Here is a 26,504-nt window from a genome sequence, read left to right as displayed (position 1 = left end):
CACAGTTCTAGACACGCGAAGCCTATAGACAGGAAATGGTTTTTGTTATTTTTTTTCAAAATCATATTTTTAAAATCTTAAAAGATAAAAGATTAGATTTTAAATTATAATAATAGATTAGATTTTTATTATTTCTTCTTCACGCTTCCTTTCCATGTTGTTTATGCTTCTTATTTTTTTAAAAAAATCTTAAAGATAAAACATTATATTTTAAATTATAATAATAGATTAGAATTCAGATTAAATCAAATTAGAATAACAACATTTCATCTTCACGTCATAGATTAAAATTCAGATTAAATCAAATTAGAATAACAACGCTTCATCTTCATGTCCTGTCACTCATTCATTCACATACGTCTTCTCTCGTTCATATTTATTCGTTACTAGTTTGAGTTTATTGTTGTCACCGTTCATTTAACTTAAGACCTTCGTAACTCTAACTTGATGTTTGTTGTGTTTGTGATTGTTGACCTCTGACTTACTGTTATGGTTCTAGTTGAGTGCATTATAACTTTGTAAGGTTTGCATCTTTGAAACCTTTTCTTTACTTTCCAATTTGTATGATTTTTTCTTCATCTTTTGTAGTTTCGTAAGAATTTTTAGTTTAATATTTTTTTCTTTTCTTTCTTATCTACTAATACATTTAATACTTTATGATTTTTAATTTTATATCCTATTTTGATAATAGTTTTTAAATATAACAGTTAACCATTATTGAACTGTGTCATTATTGATTTAAAATTTCGGGGATTACTCTTTTTTAATTTCCTTCCATTCAAGAACTAATATGACATCACTTCCAAATTCAAGAACTAATGTGACTGACTCATAAAGTAACCAACAAATGAGGAGTGCGAACAGGAATTCAGGAGGTGTGACTAGAAGGACCTTTGCTCCACCGCTCCAATCCAAACCACACCCAAAGGCCAAAGCACATTTCACTGTAATACAGCCCATTAGAAAATTTTGTAATCGGACCGTACGTATTTTTATACGAACCACTCGTATACTGTTTCGTATCGGTGCAGAACAGAAAGGAAAAAGAGGCCATTCGCAGGTTCGGTCTTATGATCATCACAGACCTCAGCTTTCTCTGTATCGTAAGCGAACGCATAGTTTAGGCTCTGCGATTTGGAAATCTGATTTCGATTGCACTCGATTTTCGTGGATTCATAGCTGATTGGTACTTCCTTCAAATTTTCATTGTTATATATTTTTAGGATGAGCAAAACAACTTCAATGTTGATTTCATTTCCATTCGTATAAGAAACTTGTGAGTTTTCCGATTAGGAATTAGTTGAGATTAGCACCGAAAAACTTTCATATCGTATTGCTAGTTGTAGATTCATAGCTGATTAATACTTCCTTCGAATTTCTTTAATATATGTGTAGGATGAGCAAAACTAGTTAATTGTTGATTTGATTTCGTTTGTATTAGGAAGTTTGAGTTTTCCTATTAGGAATTATTTGAAATTAGCACCGAAAAAGTTTGATATCGTTTAACTATAGTAACTATTCTTGTGGACCGAGTTAAAATTGGCGTTTTACGATCTTGCTGAGAGTTAGTCTAGCTGATCCCCGGGGTTAGTTTTGTTTTTGAATTGGTGAAATTAAGTTTTTTTTAGTTTCTGCTAGCATAATTTGTCGGCCTTGTAGGAATTTCTTCCTCAGCGTACAACAGTTGGCACCTTGAAAAAGAATCGATCTTAATTTTTATTTTGCTATAGTAATGGTGCAGATTTTTTTATGTGATGGCCCTTCGAGTGATTTGTTGATTTGTTTCCTCTGGAAAAAAAGATTAAATGTACTTTATATGATATGACATAGCATGCAATGGATTGATATGTGAAATTGTGATTGCTTTTCTTCTGCTATACTTTGGTGCTGTCTTTGTTTATTCACTGCGAGTCATTTCCCTGATCTTTAGTTTATTATAAGATTGTTCAACACCTTTTTCATGTTAAGTTGCCCTGTTGCTTTCAATGAATTTCGTCATTCAGTTGTCCTTGGGTATAATAATTAGATTAAGATAAAGGTATTATACTCAGCACATCTTGATTTGCATGCTGAATATTTATTATGATAGTATTTTTCATTTAGATATGTCAACAATAGCATGATATTTAAGATTTAATATGTTGATGTGGCCTGCATATTGAGATGCTCAATTTATTTTTGAGAATTATGGAAAATGTTTTTTTTAATTGATCTTATTATCTTTGTTTGGTGATATCCTTTCTTGGTTCTATTTCTTGTGATAGCAAGTTTTATGTGCAAATCGGATTTTTTTTCTCTCTTGCAGGATGTGACCGTTTGAGTTTTCTTCAGAATAATTCTATTTGAGCATGGCAATGAAGTTGTAGAAGATAATCTATACGCAAACAGATGCTCAGAATTCAACAATGAAGCGTTATGTCTACATTGATGATGATGAATCATCTCATGATATTTACTGTGATAATCGTATATCAAACAGAAAATATACTGTATTAAACTTTCTTCCAAAAAATTTATGGGAACAGTTCAGGTAATCTTTCTACTGATGCTGCTTATTATGAGCATTAATTTTTTTTTTAATTATGAGTGTCATGATATTTGATGGACATGCATGTGCAATTTGCACACCTTCAGGGTTCTCCAGTTTGATCTCCTCCCCTATCTTTGATATTGAACAAACTTTTGGCTGCAAGGATGGGAATTTCATTTTGTTGGATCTTTTGTGTGATTTCATAGTTTTTAGACTTGCATCAAATAAAGCATTAGTAAGGGAGAGTTCAGAAGATTATAGGATCATGCGATTAATGTGGAGGATCCAAACAGTCATAATTTTGCATTCATGTAACTCATTCTATATTCTAGGGATTCAGCCTTGTTCATTTTTCTTTTATTCTTCAAGCTTCCTTAAGTGTTATGAATGACCGAGGCACTTCTATTTTTATTAAACAAAATGAGTTTGTCCTGTGTGTTAAATTTTCATGTTCATTTTCTAATCGAACATAACTTTCGTTAATCCATCTGATTTTACCCCTTTTTTCAGCCGGTTCATGAATCAGTACTTTTTGCTGATAGCTTGCCTGCAGTTATGGCCTCTCATTACTCCAGTAAATCCTGTCAGTACATGGGGTCCTCTTATCTTTATTTTTGCTGTCTCTGCATCAAAAGAGGCGTGGGATGATTACAATAGATATCTTTCAGACAAGAAAGCAAATGAGAAGGAAGTCTGGGTTGTCAAGAAGGGCATCAAGAAACATGTATGAAGCATATTTAATTTTCTTGAATATATTTATATTGTGTTTTTAAGGAGTTGAGAACAGAATAACCAAACAGTAAAAAATGTAAGGAAGATTTTAACTTACAGTTTCCAGCCATTGATCATCATTTCAATAACTATACATCATTTTGACATTTATCGTTTACACAAGAGTATAATCTGTTGATCTTTTCAAGATATTGTTACTCTTTTATTTCAGTTGATGGTTTTAACTTAAATCAAAATCTTATACATAAGATAAGAGGTATCTGTTAGGGTTTTTTGAAATTTTGAAACATCAGGATATTGTTTATAGGTATATGTTTGTGTCTGTTAACACTTTAATTATGCATACTTGTGTATTTTCTCAAACTTTATGTTCTCCCAGTTCCTGCTTTGTTTTTGGTTTTGTTTTTCCATCCCCATTTTTGTTCAAAAAGGTCAAAGACTAGAGTGCATATTTGGTTGGTCCTTTCTATACATATACTGCACAATAGAACTTAACTTTTTGTTAAAATAGGAGAAATCAGAGGGATAGTTGAGTGAAATACGTGTGTCAGAGTACACAAAGAATGTGTGTTTATATAGGTTAATCACATTAATCACTCTTAAATAGAGGATAATTTCTTTCCTCTAAATCAAATATTATGTTCCTATAAACTGCAATTATTAATAGAATCAGAATGTTAATTCTGATTTTCAACACTTCTATTGTTTAAGAAATACATGGACTATAAAAAGGTTAGTGGTCTAACGTAGATATGGGATGCTTACCATTGTTTCTTCATTCTAATTCGTTGGGCCATAGGCAACAATGAATGACTGTATCTCTCACCCAACTACAGATGATTTGATCTCTAGCATGTATCTTTTAGTCAATGTATATACTTGTTGTCAATCCTGCCAAAAATATTATGTGATGTATGAGCACATTTGCACGCAACAATTTTGTTAGGAGTCCCACATTGAGTAGAGTAAACTACTTGATGTGGTATTAAGCCTTGAGGTTCTCCCACCTTATGTACTAGTCTTTTGGGTTGGGCTCTCCACTTTTGCTTAAGTCCTAACAATTGGTGCTTTCATTGAGAGTCGAGCCATGAAAAGGACTACCTATAGGCTAGATTAAGGTGCAAATCGAATATTGATAGTTGAGTGAAGCCGTCTAAGGGAAAAGGGCTACCACTGGGTCAGTGTTGATAGAGTGAAGGCTGCCATGGACGTCAGTCCTTAAAGGGGTGGCAATGTTAGGAGTCCCACATTGACTAGAATAAACTACTTGATGTGGTACTTAAGCCTTGAGGTTCTCCACCTAATGGACTAGTCTTTTTGGGTTGGGCTCTCCTCTTGTGCGTAAGTCCTACCAAATTTTTATTCACCTAGGAACCAATGGTCATGCTTATCCATAAGAGGAATACTCCTTAGACCACCTGCTTGAAGGATCAATTTATATGGAATTGTGATTCTTTTTTTTTTTTTTTGGAAGGCAGAAAATATATAGTATTATTAATAAGAACTACAGTACCAGGGGTACTGATGATAAGATTATACAAGGCAGCTGTGCTGCCAGCCTCCCAAAAAACATATGGAATTGTGATTCTAGTTAGGCATATGGCCAAAAACCTGTTTGTGCCATTTAAATAATTTAGGGTCTCTTTGTTTAAGCCTATTTAGATAAAAAAAAAAGTGCTTTATCACTTAAAAATTATGTCTAAAATTATGATAATTAGATAAGTTGGAAAAAAGGCAAAAACATAAAAGAAGTTGTTTTGCTACTTTTCTAAGAAGCTAAAAATAGTAGCTTCTGAAAATAAAATCTTTAGAAAAGGCTATATCATAAAAACACTTTTTTTTTTCCAAAGCTGAATAGACTTTGAACTTCTACTTCTTTTCTCACATACAACTTGGTCAGCATTATGTGTTGTAAGTAGGAATAGTTACCTAAGCTTTATCATTTAAAATTATATGGTGTGTTCTTTTATATCTGTAAATCTAATGATTTTTTCTGGTGGGGGTGATTGCCTTGGTGATATTGCAGATCCAAGCCCAGGATGTTCATGTAGGTAACATAGTATGGCTACGTGAAAATGATGAAGTGCCTTGTGACCTTGTTTTGATTGGCACCTCTGATCCTCAAGGAGTTTGCTATATAGAGGTAATTATGTTGTGAAACATGCTAAAACTGGTCTTCTCTCTCTGCAGCATTGCAGGGAAATTGGAATGTCTATACTATTCTTCTCTTTCTCTCTCATTGACATTTCATTATATACATTTTAAGGACCTTATGATATGACATGTTATTCAGACAGCTGCGCTGGATGGTGAAACTGATCTAAAGACACGGGTCATACCTTCTGCTTGCATGGGAATCGATGTTGATCTATTGCACAAAATTAAGGCAAGATCTTTTCTAAAGTATCTATGCTTGGTAGAAATTTAGAAGTTTATTAAGAGTAATTATATAGGACAACTACTTAATTACTCTATTCTGTGATTTTGTGTGTCTCTAGGGTGTAATTGAGTGTCCCTATCCAGATAAAGACATCAGGAGATTTGATGCAAACATGCGGCTGTTTCCCCCATTTATTGATAATGATATATGCCCTTTAACCATTAAAAACACCATTCTTCAGTCATGTTACTTGAGAAACACTGAGTGGGCATGTGGAGTGGCTGTGTATACAGGCAAGCCCATGTATATGATGTATTAAATTCTTGGAACTGTGTATACTTTTTTAGCAACAGTTAAATTGTACCTGGCATGTGATGTAATTCTTCAGGCAATGAAACCAAAATGGGCATGTGTAGAGGTATACCAGAACCAAAGCTCACTGCTATGGATGCTATGATTGACAAGTTGACTGGTGCTATATTTATATTCCAAATTGTTGTTGTTCTGGTTCTTGGGATAGCGGGTAATGTTTGGAAGGATACAGAAGCTAAGAAGGTATGTGACAGTTTCTGAGTATAAGTTTCATATGCACTGATTGTATAAAATTTTATTTTATACCTATCAGGATATGTTTACTCGTCATTATTATTTTTGTTTTTCTATAATGTCCTTTCATTTTCTTGTGTTTCCATGGAAGGAGGATGCACCCTTTGCAGTTTTGATTTTGTTTCTGCCAAGAGCAGGCTGACTTGGCTTGTTGCTTCCTTTGGGCTTCATGTGGACTATTTACTTTTGTACTCTTAATAATAAGCAGACCTTTCATTTATTTTAGGATATAATACTCATGATCCTTTAGTCCCAATTTCAATGGATGCTCAAGCATGCTGTTTTTTTCTTCTTCTTTGGATGGCCACTAGTGTTGTAATTTCTTTTGTGTCATCTTGCTATTTTATCATTTAAGATTTTTTTTCTCAAACTTCTTTTAGACTTTTGCCTTGTTTTGATGCCTTATCTTTTATCATTCTATTGAAGTTTCCATGTTTTGTGATGTGATCTTCAAGATGCATGTAGGTAGATCCTCATGTTTGTTTGTTTTTCACAGCTATGGTATGTTCTTTACCCTCATGAAGGTCCCTGGTATGAACTGTTGGTCATCCCTTTGCGATTCGAGCTTCTTTGTTCCATCATGATACCCATTTCAATTAAGGTGAGCCAGTGTTAAAGGTTTGGCATTATATACATTATATGATACAACATGCTTGTCATTTAATTAACAGTTATAGCATAGAAAGCAGAGTGTTAGTCCTCTGAGAAGAACATTTATGAACTTAAGAACTAAATGAAAATATATCAGTAGAAGTTTATGATTTTGGACTGATAATCATATGTAAATATTTTGGGGGTGACCATTTCTAAAGTTGATACAGCATTATAGCCAACTGTTCCATCTCTGGCAGGTTTCGCTGGATTTGGTGAAGAGCTTGTATGCAAAATTTATTGACTGGGACCATCAAATGATTGACCTAGAGACTAGTATTCCATCCCATGCAACGAAGTGAGTGACCGAAGGATCCTGATTAATAACTACTTTGAGGAACTCGTACATCTGCACACTTTTTTTTTAATGAAGTTTGTTATATTTGACAGTACAGCGATAAGTGAGGACCTGGGACAAGTTGAGTACATTTTGACTGACAAAACAGGCACCCTCACAGAGAATAAGATGATATTTAGAAGATGTTGTATTAGTGGCAATTTCTATGGAAATGAGAATGGAGATGCATTGAAAGGTCTGATTGGTTGGGGGAACTCTTTCTTGTTGCCTTGTTAACATGTAAATTTACAACCTTGCATCTAGATATCAATTTTCTGAGTTGATATATTGAAAATTTCCTGAATAAGTTGGCTTCTTGTGTTGAGTGTGTATTGTATCTTAGGCATGACTCACACCATCGATCTTGTGAACTCGATGATCTGAGAAATCTAAACTGAATTATGATGTTGCGATATGCCAAAAACAGGATTATATATTTTGCTTCCTTCAACAATACTGACGGGCGCAGTTACATAATAAATTGAAATTAAAAAGAATATGTATACAATCAAGCAGCTGCAAAGGCAGTTGACACTTATTTCATTCTAGCATAACAAAATTGTTTTTGATGGGTTTTCTGAAAATCCTTAATCAAGGCAGCCAACTGTCATACTTAAGGTATTCAGAACTCCAGCAGTAAAAGCTCCAATGGTTTCCTTGATTCACTTAGTTTTAGAAATCTTAATTTTCTTTTTTAAGACATGTATGGTTATTTGTTTGAAATAGAAGACTGAGTTTCTCAGCTAATAGGTATTAATAACATTTGACATGAAAATGATGGAACATTGCTTTTCATTGGACAATACCTGTGGTACATAATGTAAATGTATGGGAGAAAGTGTAAATTTTGAAGATTGTCTGAATTAGTACATCAAAAACTTGAAATGATTCATATTAGTTATGAACACGAGGGAATTCACTTTTATTCCTTATTTTCTCCCTTTTACTGTTTATGCATACACTCACCTGACTTTTTTCTTTAATCACACTGATTGTTTTGTGAAGATATATTTTCTTCTGTAATTGTTTTAGATTGCAAGTTGAAGCACCTGTATAATTACATCTTGTGATGTGCAGATGTAGAGCTTCTCAATGCTGTTTCCAGTGGTTCTTCTGACGTTGTACGATTTCTTACAGTTATGGCAATATGTAATACCGTCATACCTACACAAAGGTGATTCTGCCTTTATCCTTGCTAGGACACTGGATATGAAAATTGTTAAGACTAACATATTTCTTAGTATAATTGTTTTCTTGTACTGTCATACTTAGCAAAACTGGAGATATCTTGTATAAGGCACAGTCTCAGGATGAGGATGCCCTTGTCCATGCTGCTTCTCGATTGCATATGGTTTACTTTAATAAGAGTGGAAATATTCTTGGTACCATGCTTGCTGTTACTTTTGAAAGCATAATTGACTAATTGGTTACTTGAGTTCATATAATATTTTTCTTTAATATTTCAGAAGTCAAGTTCAGCACTTCAATACTTCAGTATGAAGTCCTGGAAACCTTAGAGTTTACCTCTGATAGGAAAAGAATGTCAGTAGTGTTAAAAGATTGCCAAAATGGAAAGATCCTTCTCTTGTCAAAAGGAGCAGATGAGGCTATTCTTCCATATGCCCGTGCTGGTAAGATTATTTATGTTTCCTGTTCATTTGTATTTTAGGATGTTAAAAAAATATTTATATAGGGATTTTCTTTCAATTCATGTTGTTCATTTCATGACCGCTTGCACCTTATCTTCCTGATTCCTTGTACTTCTCTTTTCTTCTCTTCAGTTTTGTTTTTTTTTGTTATAATCCTTGAAAATATTGGTGCTAAAATGATGTCCATTCTTTTAGTGTTTTTTTCTTCCTTTTTTAACTGTCCCGTTCTTTTACTCAGACCTATTAACTAACCTTTCAAATTTGATCCAACCAGAATTGATCTACAAGCCCTCGAGCCAAAGACACCCCTCTTGGCTCTCAGTAACTGTACTCTCAAAACATAGTCCTCACTTATTCTTTCCCCCCAATATATCAGATACTATCTCCTTTTCTGTTTCTATAACTAAACTAACTCCTGCCTTCCCCAATAGTAATTCCCATAAGGTGGTGCTAGCCTTTAGGCACTTGGGCCTTGGCCCTCCTAGTGTAGAGTCTGTAGACCTTAAGTGGTTTCTCAATCGTAATCTATCCTAGAACCATAGGAAACGGACATCAATCTCATGAAACTTTTGCTCTTTAATTGAGTTGAATGACATTGCATGATCTATGTAGCCGACCTCACCTAGTGGGATAAGGCTTTGTTGTTGTTGCTGTTTTGTGTGTGTGTAGGGAGTGTATCAAGTGGGAAGTGTCCTCACTTGTTATCATGAGAATGACAAATCTGAAATCTTACGCATACAAACATACATGGATCATGGATGGCAAAAATTGATTTTATTCAATTTTAATCTTGACCATTCATATATAGTTATATGGTTAAGATTTATTGTTCTCATTCAAATAAACACACACACATAATGCTAACCAATATTTAGGTTGGATTATGTTATTGGGTTTTATCATAAAACATTGCTTTGATGAAGTGTGTCCTCTTCAAAGTGATTAGGTTAGTTTGTCTGGTAAAAGGGACAAAACTTAACTGAACCAACTGAAGCACTACCCAGAATTTAAATACTCCCATGCCTGCATTTGTTGAACAGTTATTTAGTTGTATGTTTGACACCATTGCTTACTGCAGGGCAGCAGACCCGACATTTCATTGAAGCTGTGGAGCAATATGCTCACTTGGGATTACGTACATTATGTTTGGCTTGGCGTGAGTTAAAGAGAGATGAATATCGAGAATGGTCTTTGATGTTTAAAGAGGCCAGTAGCACTTTGGTTGATAGGGAGGTAAAGGGCACTCTTATTGCCAATTTTATGTACTTTAACTCAAAAGCTCTCTTTCTCAGTTTATTTATCTTTGACAGTGGAGAGTAGCTGAGGTCTGTCAACGAGTAGAACATGACTTGGAAATTCTTGGTGTAACAGCAATAGAGGATCGTTTACAGGTGAATATTAGCCGTACTTGCAGATAGCAGTCTAACATATAGATATCCCTGTAATTTTACTGAATCGCTGTCTACTTTAGATAGAAGGGAAAAATTAAAGAAATAATTTTGCTTGTGATTTTATATGATGATCATTATCATTTTTTTTATACCTTTTAGGATGGAGTGCCTGAAACGATAGAAACACTAAGAAAAGCTGGAATAAATTTTTGGATGCTAACTGGAGACAAGCAGAATACTGCAATACAAATTGCTCTGTCGTGTAATTTTATTTCACCAGGTGATTCAGATTTTAGACATGTAGAATATTGTAGTTTTCTTCTATGCTGTGTAAATAGTACAATTATTGAATGTGTTCATAATCAAGCAGCATTAGAGTCTCAAAATGATCCATAGTCTTCCATTCTCTATGCTTATGTAGAAAGAGTTAAACTTATGTCTTTGTTTATCCCATGTTTTTCTTCTGTAAATCTCCTATTTATTTGGTGAATAAGTGTATATGTGGTTAAAACTTCCCCAACTGCACATAAGGAGAACACCAGATGGTTGCTCTCAAGTCTCCACTGTACTGCTAGCAGGGGTGGAGCTAAATTGTCCTAGTTGGGGTAGCCAAAGAGAAGTAATGCCATTGAAGGGATTAAGTTAAAAGATATCAACACACACACAACATGAGTTTTGGCAATGCAATGTGGTACGAATCATCCTTTCCACAAAAGTAAATCTTTGCCTGCTAGGCAATAAGATGGCTACTTACAAATTCTGTCTTGGTAGGACATGCATTTTTGCTACTGTTAAATTGAAGTAGTTCACCGTAGGATTACCAGTATCCTTTTTGTAGTGACAAATCTTGTATGTATACGTGTGTATAACTATATGTATGTATGTCATGGAGAATTTCTTTTGGTTGGGGCTGCCCCCTACAAACATGTAACTTTGCCCCGACTGATGTGTTTCTCTCCATTGTTTACCCTGTCTATTTTCACCCATAGGATATGTGCTTTCTACTTCTTGTTGGCAATTCTTATATGTTTTATTTTTTGGAGGGATAATTTTAATGTTAAAAATGGGCAAATACAAAATTTTGAGGCTTTTCTTATTTTTTGGTTTCAAATGTCAGTAAAAAAAATTCCGGTGAGATTTAGAAATTTTGAAGAATCGATTATTATGCTGCATTAAATATTATAAAACATTTTTTTTGAGTCCTATCCAGGATGCTTTGAAATGTGCAGCATCTGGTTCACAGCTTGGGCTACCGACATAAATAGGACTACTTTTTGAACTTTGACCTAACTTTCTGTTGTGCATATAATCCTGTTTTCGAATAGCTTGGATATGTGTGTGTTCACAACTTGCTTTAAATTTTATTGTTTGATTAGTGTTATGCATCCTTCGTTGGAAGGTTTTTAATTTGTTATGGAAATACTGGAGAGCCTTTATTCTTACAATTCCCTCCATCCAAAACTAATAGAACCAAAGGGACAGCTTCTATCAATTGATGGCAAAACAGAGGAGGAGGTTTGTAGGAGTTTAGAGAGAGTGCTCCGTACTATGCGGATAACTACCTCAGAACCCAAGGTACTGCTTATAAATTTCTGTATCATTTTAGAATCCACTGATTTTGTTTATCTTGAACATTCTGGATTTTGCATTTCATGGTTTCAATTTTGGTACTCATTTATCTATATATAAATATTTATCTTTGCTGATAAAAAAAATGGTTTCAATTTTGGATATCTTATTATTTGCTCTTGTACCTTTTTTCCCTTTCTCTTTAATAAATTTCTTTTCATATCTAAAATAAAATAAAATCTAGTGATAGGCCTCTTGTACAGACATATTGGGTGTTTTGACTAGGACATTCTTTTAGCAAACATGTATTGAGATCAAGATAATTTGAAAGGTTTTGAAGTTCATCTGATCATTCTTCTCTCAAACAGGATGTGGCTTTTGTTGTTGATGGCTGGGCACTTGAGATTGCACTTACCCACTATCGTAAAGCTTTCACTGAGCTGGCAGTTTTGTCAAGGACTGCTATATGTTGTCGTGTGACACCATCACAAAAAGCACAGGTATATTTTTTACCATTTTATCTGCATACAGTGACATGTTGCCTTTTGTTGTTTTATGAAGCTATGCTTTACATTCCTTTAATTTTTAGTTGTCATCTTTGTTATATACTAGGCTTGTGCTATCTTAGTTTCTTTTAATTAACTTATTGCAAGAAGAAGGGGGTGATAAGACCAACATCTTGTGTTTTTCTGTAACGGGAACATAATATTGCTGTTTGTATTATTCTGCTCTAATTTATCAGAAAATAATAGCACTGATTTGTCCTGTATACCTTTACTTATTGCAGCTTGTACAGATCTTAAAATCATGTGATTATAGAACATTGGCTATTGGTGATGGTGGGAATGATGTAAGGATGATACAGCAAGCTGATATTGGTGTGGGCATCAGTGGCAGGGAAGGATTACAGGCAGCAAGAGCAGCTGATTATAGTATTGGAAGTAAGCCTTTTTATGCCCTTTGCAGGTGCAATCATGATGTGTATGCGAGTTCTTTTACACTGTTCCCTAAGTACCTTCTGTTTCTCCCATTTGAATTTGTCAGATATTTCTCATATATAGTTCAATTTCTGATGCTATTCTATATCTAAACCTTTATCAATAACTTTTCCTTGTTATTTCTTAGCAACCATAATTTGTTTAAACTCTCTTCTGAAAGTTAAATCTTTTTCAGTGGTTGGAATTATATAAGGCAGATTGGTGTTTCTCATTGTTTCATTAGTTGCTTATGACTGCAAGATTTCATCTCTCTGATGTTATGATTGTTCTGTTAATTTTCAGAGTTTAGATTCCTGAAGAGATTAATTCTGGTCCATGGCCGCTACTCCTACAACCGTACAGCATTTCTTTCTCAATATTCATTCTATAAGTCCCTACTGATATGCTTCATCCAAATCTTGTGAGTTTCATTGAACAATGGCTTTCTCTTTACCTGATAAGCAGCAAATTATTTTGAAAATAGATGCCCCTGCCAGAAAGGATTGGGTAGCTGTTGATAAAAAAAAATAAAATTACACAAAAACACCCACAGGTAGCCCAGAATAGAAAAAAGAAGGAAAAAAATGTCTGTTGCTTTTCCTTTCTCTTTATTCTTCTGTGGTTATTGTTAATGATTATGAATGTTCTAATGCTAGATGGGCATCCAATTTCTTTATATAGATCTATTCTAAATTTTTCAAGGTACTGATGATTGCATTTTCAGTTTTTCATTTATTTCAGGTGTCTCTGGAACTAGCCTCTTCAATTCTGTTAGCTTGATGGCTTATAATGTTTTCTATACTAGTGTTCCTGTTCTAGTTAGTGTGCTTGACAAAGATCTTAGTGAGGAAACTGTGATGCAGCATCCTCAAATTTTATTTTACTGCCAAGCAGGAAGGTTTGTAATTATGCTGCTATTAGCCTTGCTGTTTAAATGCCATAAAGTCTTCTTGTTTTTTTGTAATTGGCAGTTCAGTGCAAGTGAACAATTTTTTTTGTCATAGCAGGACAATAAAGAAGTTCATTTCAACTGAATAACCTTTCATTAAACCAAAAAAGGAAAAAAAATGTTTAACTTTGCACTGAATAGCCACTTCATTGGCAAGCAGTAAATTAACTACAAATATTGAAACAGGCTTCTAAATCCTAGTACATTTGCTGGATGGTTTGGGCGATCTCTCTTCCATGTAAGTGTTGTTTGTTAGTGTAGTTTTGGCATTTATATTGATATTAAACAATTATTTATAAATTACTGAGATGATGAGTTCATAGGAAGCTTATCATCATGAATAATGATTGACTTGTTCCTCCAGAAAAAATAAACATCTTAGTTATTTGGTGTAAATCAATTATTTAGTTCCATTCCATGAACTTTTTATATTTGCCTGTTAATTTCTCATTGGTATTGATTGCAATTTGCAGGCAATAGTTGTATTTGTGATAAGCATACATGCCTACGCTTTTGATAAAAGTGAAATGGAGGAGGTTTCAATGGTTGCACTTTCCGGGTGTATATGGTTGCAGGCTTTTGTAGTAACAATGGAGACCAAGTAAGCTCTAATATTAGTAGCAATTGATGCAACTTCTACTTCGACTTTTAGTTATATATTTAAAGAACTACCTGGTGTATACTGTTTCCATTTTTAATAAAAAAGAGTTTTTATTTATTTATTTGGGGGGGCAGTATTTCTTTTTTTGCTTGGTTGCAATTGTTATTTGGTTGGCTTGGAAAATGGGAAAAGAATCATTTTAGTTTGAAAGCATTTGCATCAACCTGCTGGGGAAGTTTCTCTGGTTTGATTACCTGACTCATTTTTTTTGCCTACAGTTCCTTTACTATATTGCAACATATGGCTATATGGGGTAATTTGGCTGCCTTTTATGTCATCAACTGGATCTTCAGCACGCTTCCTTCATCAGGGATGTATACAATTATGTTTCGGTTGTGTCGACAACCGTCATATTGGATAGCAATTTTTGTAAGTAGCCTTTTAACTTTTGCATCTGATGAAGTTCTTCATTATCAATTTCCTCTCACTTTCTACTTTCATCAGGGGTGCATCCAAGATTTTGTTGTTTTTTATTTTTGTAAATTCTTTAAAATTGGGAATAACATTAAAATAAAAATATGTTTTTGTAATTTCCAGTAAAACAACTGAAATATAAACAAATCAAACACACCCCTGTTATTTCCTTATTTTCCTTTCTATGTTTGATCATGAATTTCACACATTTGCTGTTTGTAAAAAAAAATGAGGCTCACACATTCTACAGGAAACCTTGTACTCAATTTATATACATTTTCTTTTTGCTAAAAATACGTTGACTATGCTTTGATGGAAACTATTATTCCGTACAGCTCATGGTTGCAGCGGGGATGGGTCCAATTCTAGCCATCAAGTACTTCCGATATACATATAGACCGAGCAAAATCAATACACTTCAGCAAGCTGAACGTCTGGGTGGGCCTATTTTGTCTCTTGGCACCATTGAGCCTCAGCCGAGATCTATAGAGAAAGATGTTTCTACCTTGTCAATAACACAACCCAAAAACAGAAATCCTGTGTATGAACCTCTGTTATCAGATTCTCCAAATGCCTCCAGAAGATCTTTTGGAGCAGGAACACCATTTGATTTTTTCCAGTCACAATCAAGATTATCAGTGTCGTCTAGCTACACACGAAATTGCAAGGACAACTGAGATTAAGGAGCAATTGGAAGAGCTCCAGATGCCGCATCTTAGTTGTATATCCCGTTTTATCAAAACTAACAAAGTACAATGTTAATTCCGTGTATACTAATGTTATTTAAAGTGCCATTAGATAACTGGTTATACAAAAAGGCAATAGGAAATGAATTTTCACGATTTTATGTAGATTATCTGATTAACTTGATATTATTTTTGTTTTCCAACTTCTGGTAGGAGACATTTGATTTTTTTCCCCCTTTGCAACACCTTCACCTTATAATGTTCTCCACTTAGGGTTATATTGCATTTATTGAAGAGTAATATATCTTATGGCCATTCAAGAAAAAACTGGGCAGGTGAAGGAAAGCCATTTTTTTTGTAGTTTTCTTCCATGGAAGCATCTGGAAAATGATAATTCGTGCAGAGATGTCAACATACCAATCTGCAGATGGCAGAAGCATACAAGTTTGGTGACCATTTTAATGCTGCCCAAGGGGAAAACTTAACCCGCAAGGTGTATGTCCCCCCACCAAACTGTCGTCAGAACTCTGCTGCAAATTTTATGGCAAGGTAGCGTTGATAATAGAGTAAATAATTCTGAAATTGCAATTATGAGTTATTTTAGATTTTTAGTCCTTGAAATTGTGGATTAAATTAACAACGATTGTTAAATTTAATTAAATAGATTTTTTAATGCCAGAAATTAAATTGACTGGTGTTATCATTGGGAACTAAATTGTTTGACAATTATGGAAGTTAGGGGTTAATTTTTTTATCATATTAAAAACCAAATTGATTGATGTTATAGTTTTAAGGATTAATTTGATTAGACGTGTTATTCTAATAAATCAAACTGCATGCCATGGCGAGAATGGAGAATCTGTCAGTAACAATGCAGGCATTTTGCATGCAGTAATAGATCTGCATAAAATTGGCCTATCACCTAAAGCACACCCATTCACATTGTGCCACAGTTCTATCCACTCATTCACGGGGTGAACAACATCACAAACACAACTAAGTATATAAGAGATTGCCACACCTTACAATGGCAGAGGCAGGTAGTCTTTAAACCTTACAATGGTTCGTTTTAGCATGGGTTGCTTTCCTATTACCACACCATTCGGTTCGTTTTACCACACCATTCACCACCTAACCCAAGCTCACAAACCAGCAAATCCCGCCATAAGAGTTATTCCAAACACAACTTTATTATGGGTCATTCCCCACTGCCCAAGCTGTCGAGCTGTCTTTGGGATAAGTCTGCATGATTGCATCCTAAGACGCTATCAACAAATGCTACCTTGTCCAACTTTGCTCTACGAAATAATGTCCTTTTTTAAGGAAGAATAGCGAGTTAACACCGCGTACAATGTACTTTTTTAGCGAGGGATAGCGAGTTAACAACGCGTACCTGCATTAATTGCCTTATGCATTTTGGATCTATAAATTAAACTCATGAAATTAAATTTCATAAGTGGCGTTGTAGGTCCCTCTACTGACCTAAGTTACCGGCTTCAGTCGACTCATCTCATCTGATCATCTCCTATTTTAGGGGGACTTACTTCAGTAGCACAAGCATTTTACTTTTAACTTTTTTTGTCTGCGTCTTTGTCATTATTTTACTTTGAATTAACTCAAGTATTAAAGGGTTTTTAAAGTACCTCTACCATTTCCAACAGCAGGACCACCATGGTTGATCAATCATCAATGTAGAGTTTTCTAGTGTCAAAAAGTAATCCCAGACCACCCCCTTAAATACAGGCATGAATAATAACAATCTTCAAAATATTTTGCAATATATTGCCTTTTTTATCCCTTTTACAATTTTATATTTGAATTAAACTTGAAATGATCTATATTTTAATGTGAAACTTGAATTGGTTTGCCGTTCTTGATTTATTCATCTTGATTTACACACCTCTTTGAAGATGAAATCTGTGGTGCAAAAATTAATCCAATAAAACCTCTTCTTTAAAAGCAAACTTTCCACGCAAACAATAATTAAACGAAATGGTCCATTAGTCATTAAAAAAATGATGTTGGACTTAAACAATTATTAAAGCTCAATTAGATCTTCCATGTCAATAAGGGAACCAATACATCTTAGGTAGCTACAAATGATCTTACGCAAGATCGCCTCCGCTGCATGATCACGTCAAATCATCAGATAATCTTGGAACACGTATTATCTTCTAATGGCAAAGAACCTATTAGACCAAACCCTTAAAAAAATGTCAAATCTGTTAGAGAAGTTTTATTTTTATTTTTTTTTATACTTTTTCTATAATTAAAAGTGAAATAAAAAAAGGAAAAAAAGTACAGAATGAGATAAATAACGTATAATAGAGAGATAAAAGAAAAGGGTAAATGTAAAAAATTGCTATAAAAATATATTGTAAAAATATAATAACTTCCTTTTCACCGAAAAATATAGTCGGATACCGTCCTATTTCAAAATTGTTTTCACCATGAATGTATTAGATACAGCATATAGATGGTATCTCTGTTCCAATTTTATTCGATTGTTTAGTATGTTTATCTAAATGTTTTTTAAATATATTAATGAGTTGTAATTGCGACAAGCTTATCAATGGAAGTTTGAGGTTAATTATTACCATTGACGAAATCAAATAATTTTATTGTTCGAGTTCTAAGTCGTCAGAGTCTCGCAGTTTTTGTCTGTAAAAATACAGATCCAGAGCAAGGAAAAAATGATGTCTATTTACTATTACAATTTACAATTTTACATGAACATTAAAGACCGGAAAACGTTCATAAATTTCATTAAAATAAGACAACAAAAAGTTTTCACTTTCTAATTCAAAGCATATTTTAGAAACACATTTATAAAAAAGATTAAAATAATTATATAAAATATCTTATATTGTTTACCGATTAATTATGATTTCCAGTCTCCACAGATACAGAGCAATTTTTTTTTTTTTGCATCTTCAAGGTACAGATGTACAGTTTTTGCTACTGAATTTTAATTCGATTCACAAATCAGGCGAGGTTTTGAAAGATCAATAGTGATAACGTATCATTTTGGTTATCCATTATAAACAACTTAATTAACCTTTCATACGTTATGGAAGAGTTTGCAGTTTAATAAAACACAATATCTTGTTAGGCAATAGAGCAATAAAACAGCAAAACGTGCTAGATTTTACCTTGTGGTTTTCTTTCAATTTTTTTTTCCTTGCTGAATCAACGACAATGACCGTCAAAGAATTTATAACATCCTTACTAAACAAAGGATGCCAATGTTTAAATTTACACCTGTAAAAATACTTTACTTTCCCTTTCGGGCGTCTCCAATTTAATTCTCAATTGACTTCACCAATTAACAATTTGCGTGCTCACATTGTGGTTCCACAATTAAATGTCCATCGCTTACAAAATTTTCCATATTCGATCTTAACGAAATGATGCTCAAAGAATCTAAAATTTCCGAAATTATCTTTATCCATAGCCGATAAAAGAAATTCTAAAATTGTTTCAATGTGATGATGTGTTGCCACGACAAAGATATTGCATGCTTGCCATGTCTTGGAATCCACTTTCTGTACTTGTAAAGGCCAACACAACACCAAATTATCATTATTTCCCATCCCAAAGAATTTGCTTCTCCAGGGTAGGTTTACCACATTATAGTTTCCACCACCACCACTGAGTACATAAAAATAAAGCCAATATTTTTTTTAAAAAAAAAAAGAGAAAAAAAACACCAACAATGAGTCAAAATATTCCCTTATACATTAAAAACAAGATGAAATCCAAATTACATAAATTGTCTCAAACTTAACAACAAATTCAGAAAGCAATGAAACCTTAATTAAGCAATAGTAATTAACAATGACAATAGATACGCCAGAGACGTTTTTTTTTTTTTTTAATGTTTCTCTGCTGTATTTACACTTTCATTCACTGATATGAGTCATCGATCACTACCATTAATTTTCGTCGTCACCATCTTTCACCTATTACATCAGCAACTCGTTCACCCACGCGAGATCTGGGCCATTAACGTCAGCACCACCGACAACCTTGTTGTCGTTGCCCATGAATCTGTTGCGACAGAACTTCCCATTTGTCGGTGTCTGAATGGACGGTGGTGAAAAAATAAACTGGTTCTGTTTATCTTCGCAGCCAAAAGAAGAAACAATGAAAGGATTTTGTTGTTGTTGCTGTTCCTCAAGAGAAACATCAAGCCAAGGAAAGTTCGGTGCTTTAGCACCAGAAACAGGAGAACCCTCGTTGAAACTCAAACCCTCCAAAGAATTCACCAACTCAGCGAACATGTCTTTGTAACTCACCACCCCGTGATGAGGGTTCATATTCACAGCACTGTAACGGGAAATTGGAGAAATAGGAGAAACCACGCTTCGGGGTTTCAATGGAGAAGGAGGTGGTGAAGAGGACGAGGATGGTGATACTGGTGGCGAGAAATGCGACATGCCGAAGAGTGTGGAGGTTGGAGAAACTGAAGAGGAAGCACCACAATGGCAAAACAAACAACAGTTGTTGTTGTTGTTGTTGTTTGATTTTGAAGCATGGTTTAAGAGTTTGTTAAGGTTCTTCTTGCATGGCATGTCATTTGAAGAGGGTGAAGATGTTGTTACCGGCAAAATTCTCAGCTGGCGAGGGGTGTGTGCGAAAAAACACACCTTTCTCTTGCAGTTCCTGCCATCCTTACAGGCCTCCGTTCTGTACCTGGAAGGGTGCAGCCAGCATTCGAACACGCCATGGGCGTATTCGCATGCATCGCCACGGCTGCACCCTCCGCGGGGATACTCAGGACAGACTGTTCCTGAGTAGTGATACCGCCGTGGGTCACGGCGGCGTGCCTTTTCACCCGGATGGGCGAAGGGGCAGTCGGTCCAGTCGTGGCTCCGGCTTCGGGTGCACCGGCGGACCTTGAACTCGAACATCCGGAAGTGGTCTGAGGAGTAAGGGTCGTCCTCGTCAGAATCGTTGGAAGGGAGGAACTTTTGCAGCATGGTCTCCTCGGAGGAGTACACGTCGGTGCCGCCGACGCATGCGGCGGCACGGCGAGTGAGGAGCTTCCTTGGAGGGATGTCAATTTCTCTGAGGGTTTTCTTTGGAGAAAGGAGTTGGTGAGAGGGGTAAAACTTGTGCTGCTTGGCACAGACACTGCTCATTTTGGCCACCTTTTGTGTGTGTGTTTTAAGCCAAATGATGAAAGAGAAAGAGAATAACAAGAAAGAAAGAGAGTGTGTCTCAACACAATGGTGAGTGTATGATGTGTTAATGTGGAGGGAAACAAAGGGGTGAGTTATATAGGGTGGTTGAGGAGAGAGAAAGTGAGATGAGAGAGAAAGGGTGTCAAGGATGGGGTGTGGGGACATTGAAGGAGATGGCGTGGCTGCGTAGCATTTGGGATCAGCATGCAAAAGAGGGTATGTGGCAGTTTGATAATTCATTGGGAGCAGGAATTTTGGCTATGTGTAATTCTCTTACAAGCTCTCTGTTTACAAATATCTCTGAAGGGTTTGGATTACATTTTGGGGCATCACAGCTAACATGAAAATTCTAGATCACGTTAGGGTGTGCCCAAGAGGGCTCCATCTATGGGACTTTCTTCGACTTGACTATAAATTCCATTGTTGGTTCATTGCATTTGCTTCGCTTTATTCTATTTCTTTTTTTTTCCTATCTTCTCCTTTGACTCAAAAGAAGTACTAAAAAAAATTGACCAATTGTCCCTAGCTAAAATCAAAGGAGATAGATTTGTTAACCTTGTATGTATGCGTTTTTATTAGAATTTAGAACTAGTATAACGCGTAATAAAAGCATTATTATGAGACCGACATGATAACAAAACGGATATTAAGATAAATCATGTTCTATTTATAAAATAATGGTTCAACTACTGAAGGAGTGAAGTAGTTGAACCTTAAAAGAGATGTGATAACATATGACGGATAAGAAACCGTGAATTATATACTGGTTAGGCCACGTAGTTAATTGCAGCCATGGAAACTTAAACTGATTGAATAATAAATTATAAGAAAAATTAAGTACTTTGATTTTGATGTTTGATCATCATCATTCATCACATATGCCTATATTATCATGGTTATTATATTTTCATATGATACAGTATTATGTCGTCAACTAAAGTATGAATCGTGAACAAACCAATCATTAGTTCTATTTTTTTATATGGACACACAGGCTTATCTCTTTCATTTCAGACTAATGACCAAAAACCTTAATACAATTAAAGAAGTAATATTATTAACTATATTATTATTTGATTGAGAAATTAACTAATTGGTTACACGGTCCTCAATTAAACACTGAATGGATCTAGAACTCTGCCGACAAAGAAGGAAATACAAGTACATATATCGGAGGTATTAGCCATCTAAAATTGAGTTTATACCATGTCATTATTGACATGTTAATTAAGGTAAAGCCATTTGTCTTTTCTCTTATCTGTATTAGCTAATACTAATGTTTTTATATCAGTTTCACGGGGATCTTTAATAAGTCCAAATCCATTCATTTCAATGAATGCAAATAACGTCAGGTCCATTAAAACAAATTAGTCAATGGTCATCTGGCAGTTACAATTTCTGAATTAGAGGAAAAAAGAACCGAACCAAACTTTAATGCCTATCCCCGATTTACAAAAAAATATGCACTTTCTTTCCCAAGAAAGAATAATCAATCCACATAATAATGGAGGAAACCATAACTGACAATTCTTGAATACAAACCGATAGACAAGCTGAATTTTAGGTAAATACTAGTACATGTAAAGAACTAATTTCATTTCTAGACATGCTACTTTAAGGGGGCTAATTTCATGAATTAATAATTCTTCTTTATTTTGGGATGATTTCAGTAAAAGAGAGTTACGCTTCATAATTTTTTATTTTAATTTACTCAAAAAGGGAGTTATGTTCAAGCACCTTGATTCATTTGGATGATTATTTTTATTTTTATTAGGAAGGTTGTCTATTTCATCAAAGTGTATGATTATTTTTATTTTTATTAGTAAGGTTATGTATTTGAAAGATGACTGTGGTTTTCAATGTTGGCCATAAATCGATATATTCCACTATGTTAGTACATTAGATTGTAATTATAAAATCAATATTAATTTACATATGATGTAATTAAGTGTTCACAAGGATGAGGACGTCATACCCTTGATTAACAAAAGAAACAGAAAGTTCACATTCATAAGGGGTAGAGGATCTCTTTGCCCTGACTTTCTGAAGGCTATTGTTACAGTAACATTGTACCTGCCTGCAAAGGAACAAAAATACTTTTTTTTCTCCGAAACTCTTTACATTCAATTAAGACTTCAGTGCATCCATCACTCAGCAAAATAAGTTAGCCAAGTTACATGATATGCTGCTGCTTATACGTTCATTAAGGTCCAATTTGAATAAATTTATCTACAACTAAACTTTCATTAATTTAAATATTTTTTTTTCTAACAAGAAAGATGTTGCCACGTTATGCATTATGTGTAACAGTGTAACAAGTTAGTGCATGTTTGAGTTAATGTTTGGGAGGCTCAGAATTAGATTTGCAAAACAGTCTCTCACTTGTTACTTATGTGTTAGAAATGCATTAGAATGAAGTTCATGTTCCCTAATGTTATAGACATTTCTGCTGAATTTCCTCCCTTATGTATCAATTATAGATTTATCACATGTAGTAGTTACAAGAACATTTTTTATTTTGAAAATGTCCTATATTCAGAAGTTAAAGAGTAAAAAAGTCTACCTACGATAGAGCAAATTTCTAAACTTCAAAGTGTACCAAAATTACACTCCTTTCAAATATTCGACTAAGTCCCTAACACAATATCAAGGACTCGTTACTGTTGACTAGTTAAGGTAAAGAATATTTGTTTGTATCTGTATTATACATTTATACTATATACTAATCGTTTCAAACTGATCTTATGACAAGTTCAAGTTCATTGATTTCGTTGAATGCAGACAACGTCATGTCAATTAAAACACAACCGAAAGTAGAAACAAAAGTAGAAACTGCTAAATAAAGAAAATCTAAGTAATTAAGATATTGGAAAAGATATTATAGCTATTAATAATATATAATTGTTTAATTTTATAAATAAAATAAATTAAATATTCTTTAACGCATTAAGCCATCTCGATCCAACGCATGTGTTACACTAGTGCATGCCAAGCAATTAACGTACTACTTTTTCACCATCATACAAAAATAAAGCACTGTAGAGAAACAGTGTTTCCTACTTTTAATTAATGACATCCAATTAGATTTATATATTTTAAAATAACTACATTTTGATCATATATGACTTTCTTTTTCTTCACATATTGAAATTATATTGTTAATTTAAAGTTGCCTTTATTTATTTAAATTAATAATACATAGTATTTCTTTATGTATTATAAAAATTATTTAATTAAATATCAGTGTAATTTTATTTAATTTTTTAGGCTTTTTTTCTTCACATTAATTTCAAATTTTGAAATGCAAAAATTATGTAACTAAATTTTTTTATATTTTATTTATTTAAAAAAATTGACATAAAAATATATTAAATTGAAATTAAAATAAATAATAAAATATACAAGGGTGAGCTTGATTGTAGGTCTATTTAATTAAGAAACGCTTTACAATTGAAGAGTTGAAAAAAAAAACTAGTTAAATTGTTTAAAATAATAAAGATGATATGTCATTGTGGAAATGAAAATTTATAAAAAAAAAAATATTAAATATCAGAATTTATATGAGTTGCTTGATGGGAAATGCAATTGCTATCCAGAATATTGAAATATTGTGCTGCTTTAAATTAAGTTTTTTTCACCGTACATTTTTCCCTAAAAATAATATAATCCACATAATAGAGAAAAACCATACGTGACACTTCCTCATTATCAAACTGATAGAAGCTGAAGTTTTTATAATACTTCCTTCGATTCTTTTTTATAAAAAATAAATTTTAGTATAAAATACACAATAAAATTTGTTTCTTATAAAAAAAAAATCAAAAGTAGTAGTATTACAGAGACAGAGTGAGAAGCTTCTGATTTTTGTACACCTCACACCCAAGACAATTAACTCACTTCCCCGATAATAATTTAGCCAGCTATGGTGCTAATTCAATGAATTAATACTACTCCATTATTGGGATAATTTCAATACAAGGGAATTAAGTTTAAGTACGTAGTTTGATTCATTTGTGCGATTATTTTTATTAGTGTTATTATTTATTAGAATAAGGATTGTGGTTAATTCCTCTAAAAAAATGGGGATTGTGGTTAATCGATGATTTTGGCCCATGAAATGTAGTACCTTGATGTATTCCTCTCAACTGTTGCGGTCGGTGTAACCGACCTATGTACTCTTTAGTGTGCCTTTGGATAAGTGTGATTAATATTGATTATGAATAAAAAAATGATAATGAAGCATATGATTTTTGAATATTTTATTATAAAATAAAGTTATGAGTAAAATTTAATATAATTTTTTTTATTTAATGCAGAAATTAATTCTAAATCAAGAATTAATTAAAAATATATTTAAAATTAATTCTGCGACACCAAATCAAACCGTAACAGTATCTGAAAGGTTAAAAGTCAAAGTCTTTTTTCTCTATTTAATTCGCAGAAGAAAATTTAAATAAATTGGCTTTGGCATCACATGAAAATCAGGTTTTCTTAATTACCTGCGACTTATAAATGGAGGATTTCTTTGCCAGTCTGAAAAATATGTGCAGAGCAGAGTTGTTCAGGAATCTAGCCAGAAAAGAAGGCGGCTTTTAGGGTGGGAGAACATAAGATATCCCTCACCATGGAAAACTACTTGTACACCGTTAGATATATCAATTTTTTAAATGAATGGCTGGGATGTTTTGTTATTTTTCCTTTTTTTCTTCATTGTTCCCGATCTATCCCTGGTGAAACCCTAACGCCCCCAACTCTCTCACCGTTGAGCATCTCCTTTCTCTCTCGTGCCACTTCCGTCGCGACTGCGGCAACGACACCAGCGAAACCCTCACCCAAGTGACACTGCGCCGCAACTGCAATCTCGTCTTGTTTCCTGCATACAACAAGATCGACAGCAAACTAACCATGGCCGCCGCCGTCGCCGCCAGCGATGAAGGACGACGGGGTCTTCTACAAGTTGACGGTGGTTCTGACAGTGATGTGCGGCGGTACGACAGAGGTGAACGGTTTATAATTCAATGCAACCAAAACGATTCTCAAATGGTTCCTTTGTTTATGATTCAATTTCAGAAATGCAACCTTGGAACTGATTTTGCCGTTTAGGTCTGATTCTTTGTGACAATTACCACCAGCAAGGCCTTCTTTAATGGGGGTTCGCTTTTTGAACTTTGATTTGAGTGAGAGAAGAGGAGAAAATAGGGGGTAAATTAGTAAAAGAGCAGGAGAAAAAGAAAAAAGTAAAACTAATATCAACCATGCATTTAAAATAAATAAAATCTAACGGTCTACGATATATTTTCTCCTGGTGCAGTAACCAAAAGAGAAGCAAGAAAAGTAGATAGATAAATAATTGATAAGTTAATAATGTAATATGATAAAGAAAAATAAGAAGTCTGCAGTAATTTTTTTTCATATGTATTTTTGAAATAGTCTTACTTTATAGTATATGATCAAATATTATATGTAAATATCTTTTTTAATAAAAATTTAAACTTTTATTAAGTGCAAAGATTTGGAGGACCTTTTTATATAAAAAAAAACAAAAGGAAAAATATTATTATAACCTATTTGTCACAAAATGTGATCCAAAATAACCGAGAGTACAGAATTACTAAAGAAAACGAGCCATTGCTATACTGTTATTTTGCTGCTTGAGTACATTGCATAAATATAAAAACGAACTTTGTCTCAATCAAGCACGTAATTTAGATAAATAAAGAGAATGATAAAAATAAGGTAGAAATCATATGAAAAAGAAAGTAGATACCGTAACAATAACTTGATCC

At 33.8% G+C, this 26,504-nt stretch overlaps 2 protein-coding genes across 2 annotated transcripts; one reads left to right on the top strand and one right to left on the bottom strand.

Annotated features, from left to right (window-relative positions):
- The first annotated feature begins 1,014 nt into the window (after positions 1 to 1,014).
- Positions 1,015 to 21,353, top strand: LOC100786505 (phospholipid-transporting ATPase 2). Its single transcript, XM_003540323.5, has 25 exons — positions 1,015 to 1,186; positions 2,306 to 2,530; positions 3,041 to 3,254; positions 5,289 to 5,405; positions 5,556 to 5,648; positions 5,761 to 5,935; positions 6,031 to 6,197; positions 6,745 to 6,849; positions 7,100 to 7,197; positions 7,290 to 7,432; positions 8,314 to 8,410; positions 8,509 to 8,618; positions 8,703 to 8,867; positions 9,964 to 10,118; positions 10,196 to 10,276; positions 10,436 to 10,556; positions 11,745 to 11,851; positions 12,214 to 12,345; positions 12,633 to 12,786; positions 13,126 to 13,243; positions 13,547 to 13,720; positions 13,958 to 14,009; positions 14,245 to 14,372; positions 14,651 to 14,801; positions 15,182 to 21,353. The coding sequence occupies exons 2-25, from the start codon at positions 2,406 to 2,408 to the stop codon at positions 15,521 to 15,523; spliced, it is 3,324 nt and encodes a 1,107-aa protein (XP_003540371.1). The 5' UTR covers positions 1,015 to 1,186; positions 2,306 to 2,405; the 3' UTR covers positions 15,524 to 21,353.
- Positions 18,962 to 20,676, bottom strand: LOC100787049 (zinc finger CCCH domain-containing protein 2). The gene has a single exon (XM_003540324.5). The coding sequence runs from the start codon at positions 20,674 to 20,676 to the stop codon at positions 19,498 to 19,500; it is 1,179 nt and encodes a 392-aa protein (XP_003540372.3). The 3' UTR covers positions 18,962 to 19,497.
- Positions 21,354 to 26,504: the final 5,151 nt, after the last annotated feature.

Source organism: Glycine max, chromosome 12 (genome assembly GCF_000004515.6).
Source record: "Glycine max cultivar Williams 82 chromosome 12, Glycine_max_v4.0, whole genome shotgun sequence".
NCBI classification, from domain to species: domain Eukaryota; kingdom Viridiplantae; phylum Streptophyta; class Magnoliopsida; order Fabales; family Fabaceae; genus Glycine; species Glycine max.
This window is presented reverse-complemented; position numbering and strand designations above follow the sequence as displayed.

Bases quoted from the DNA above. Each gene is read 5' to 3' on its own strand.
- LOC100786505 (XM_003540323.5), top strand. From the start codon at position 2,406: ATGAAGCGTTATGTCTACATTGATGATGATGAATCATCTCATGATATT. The intron at 10,119-10,195 runs GTAAAGGGCACT...TATCTTTGACAG, and splicing joins GCACTTTGGTTGATAGGGAG to TGGAGAGTAGCTGAGGTCTG. The intron at 11,852-12,213 runs GTACTGCTTATA...TCTCTCAAACAG, and splicing joins TAACTACCTCAGAACCCAAG to GATGTGGCTTTTGTTGTTGA.
- LOC100787049 (XM_003540324.5), bottom strand. From the start codon at position 20,676: ATGAGCAGTGTCTGTGCCAAGCAGCACAAGTTTTACCCCTCTCACCAA.